At 43.8% G+C, this 2,206-nt stretch overlaps 1 protein-coding gene across 1 annotated transcript in view; it reads left to right on the top strand.

Annotated features, from left to right (window-relative positions):
- The window catches only part of LOC101864429, a gene marked incomplete at its 5' end in the record, with an annotated part of 65,125 nt that overhangs the window by 7,766 nt on the left and 55,153 nt on the right, over positions 1-2,206 (top strand). Inside the window, 1 exon segment of the mRNA XM_013089964.2 lies at positions 826-1,054. Coding sequence (XP_012945418.1) covers positions 826-1,054 — 229 coding nt within the window.

Raw genomic sequence — 2,206 nt, forward strand, 5'->3', positions numbered from 1 at the left:
TATCTATCTATCTATCTATCTATCTATCTATCTATCTATCTATCTATCTATCTATTTATTTATTTATTTCCCTCCCTCTCTCTCTTTCTCTCTCTACCTTTAACTTTAAGTGTGCTTTGTGTGTATGTGTGTGCGGTGTGCGTGTGTGTACGTGTGTGTGTCATTCTATTTATCTATCTATCTACCTTTCTATCTATCTATCTATCTATCTATCTATCTATCTATCTATCTATCTATCTGTCTATCTATCCATCTATATATATATATCTATCTATCGATCGATCTATCTATCTATCCATCTCTCTGACTGCATGTCTAGCTAACTGTCTCTCTCTCTTTATCGCAGCCTCTTTCTCACTCTTCGCGGGTGGCTGACGGGTGTTCTGGTGTGGTTTGCTCCTTTTTTCCTGTCATACATCTATTCTTATCTTTTTCTTTGTGTTTGTTACTTTCTTGAAACACCTTTAATTTTCTGCACTTATATTACATTATGGTGTCTTCTCCTTCACTTAATTTTTTTCCTCAGCGATAACTGTGTGTTCTATGAAGAAACAGATTCTCCACGAACACTCTCTACAAATTGTTATGAATTAGTCTGACAATTCGCGGAGTTTATTGTACATAGACATGTGACATAACATGAATGTTTTCCTTAGTGAACGTTGTCTTGCTTTCTCCGAAGCGCAAAAAATATCCTTTTTGTGACGTCATGAAATAATCAACAGTGACGCTAATTGAAACTACTAAGGTTGGAAAGAGAGCAGACATGTTATAGATTAGATATCTTAACCGCTAGATGGCAACTTTCATCCGTCTCTGATCCAGATCTCTGGGGTGAGGCCACGAAGTCTCCGTCCAGCCTTCACATGCCGAGGTCAGGCCACGTACAGAGACCCTCTGGGACACCTGGTGGACGAGTGTGGTCGGCCAGTCACGTGGTCAACCCAGAGGTCACACACACCAGGCGGCCAGGAGGGGGAGGGGCAGGGGCAAGGACCTCCCTTAAGGTTCTGCCATTACGCCGGAGGGGTGGGCGTGTTTGTCAACAGAATGGGTAGGTCTTAGCTCTTTTATTTTTAAAGTGTTTTACGGCGCTCGCTACTGTATAAGGTCATAAGAGCGCGCCGGACACAGTAAATATTTTCAGTTGGTAGGGAATTTTGAATTTAGCCCGGGTGGCGGCCGAAGCTTACCCTTATCGATTTTGGACCAACGTGCTCAACTTGCACACGGGGCCTCCGAGATTTTTCGCCTTTGTCCGAGAAGGCTAGGTATACATCTTTCCTACAATAAGATCAGGGGTGTGGATGAATGTCAGCAGTCAGAAGCAGCCAAGGAGTAGCAGCAGAAAGGCTACAGAAAGAGTCAAGAGCCTAGAGGAGGGGGCAACAGAGGTGAGAGGGTGGGGGCAGAAAATGGAGACCAAAGTAGGCCACAGAATATTGCTAGAGCGCAGGACAGGAGGTGAAATGAGATAATTTTGGTGAAGAAAATTGTTCGTCTCTATCCGGATTCGAACCCGGGACATATTGAATGTGAGGCGAACACCTTAACCTCTAGGCCACGAGAACCCCCTTTTAGCTCTTTCTTGTCTTTGATTGGCGTATTTTGATAGTTGATGATTTATGCCACCCTCACACCCAAACATCTTCTCTCAAAGAAATGGCAATCGAAATACACAACATTTATCATCATAACAATCATAATTACGAGGTGAACAAGCGGGGGGTCCTCCTTTAAAGTTCTGCCACCACCACTGTGGGGTGGGCGTGATTGTCATCGGGATGGGTGGGTCATCGCTCTTCCTTGTCTGTGACTGGATATTTTTGACAGTCGATGTTTTATCCCAACCCCGCCTTCAACCCCCCCACCCCCCCATCCTTTCCCCCAAACAACCCCAAAATGAGAATCGAAATACTCATCCATAATTATTTTGTGGACGGAAAGACAGGGTTCCCTTTTAGGTTCTGTCATTCTGAGAGAGCGACAGGTTGGATAGGTCCTAGTTCTTCCCCGTCTGTGGTTGGATTATTCTTTACAGTTAATATGTCATCCTTTCATCCCACTCCACCTCTTAATTCCCCATAAAAAATATCCTCTCTCACAAAAAATATATAAATATCGAAATACACTGCATTGATAATTTAGGAGGACAGATTTTCCGCTTCTGCCACTTCGTCGGAGAGGTGGGCATGTTTTGCCAACG

Source organism: Aplysia californica, unplaced genomic scaffold, assembly GCF_000002075.1.
Source record: "Aplysia californica isolate F4 #8 unplaced genomic scaffold, AplCal3.0 scaffold01093, whole genome shotgun sequence".
NCBI lineage: Eukaryota > Metazoa > Mollusca > Gastropoda > Aplysiida > Aplysiidae > Aplysia > Aplysia californica.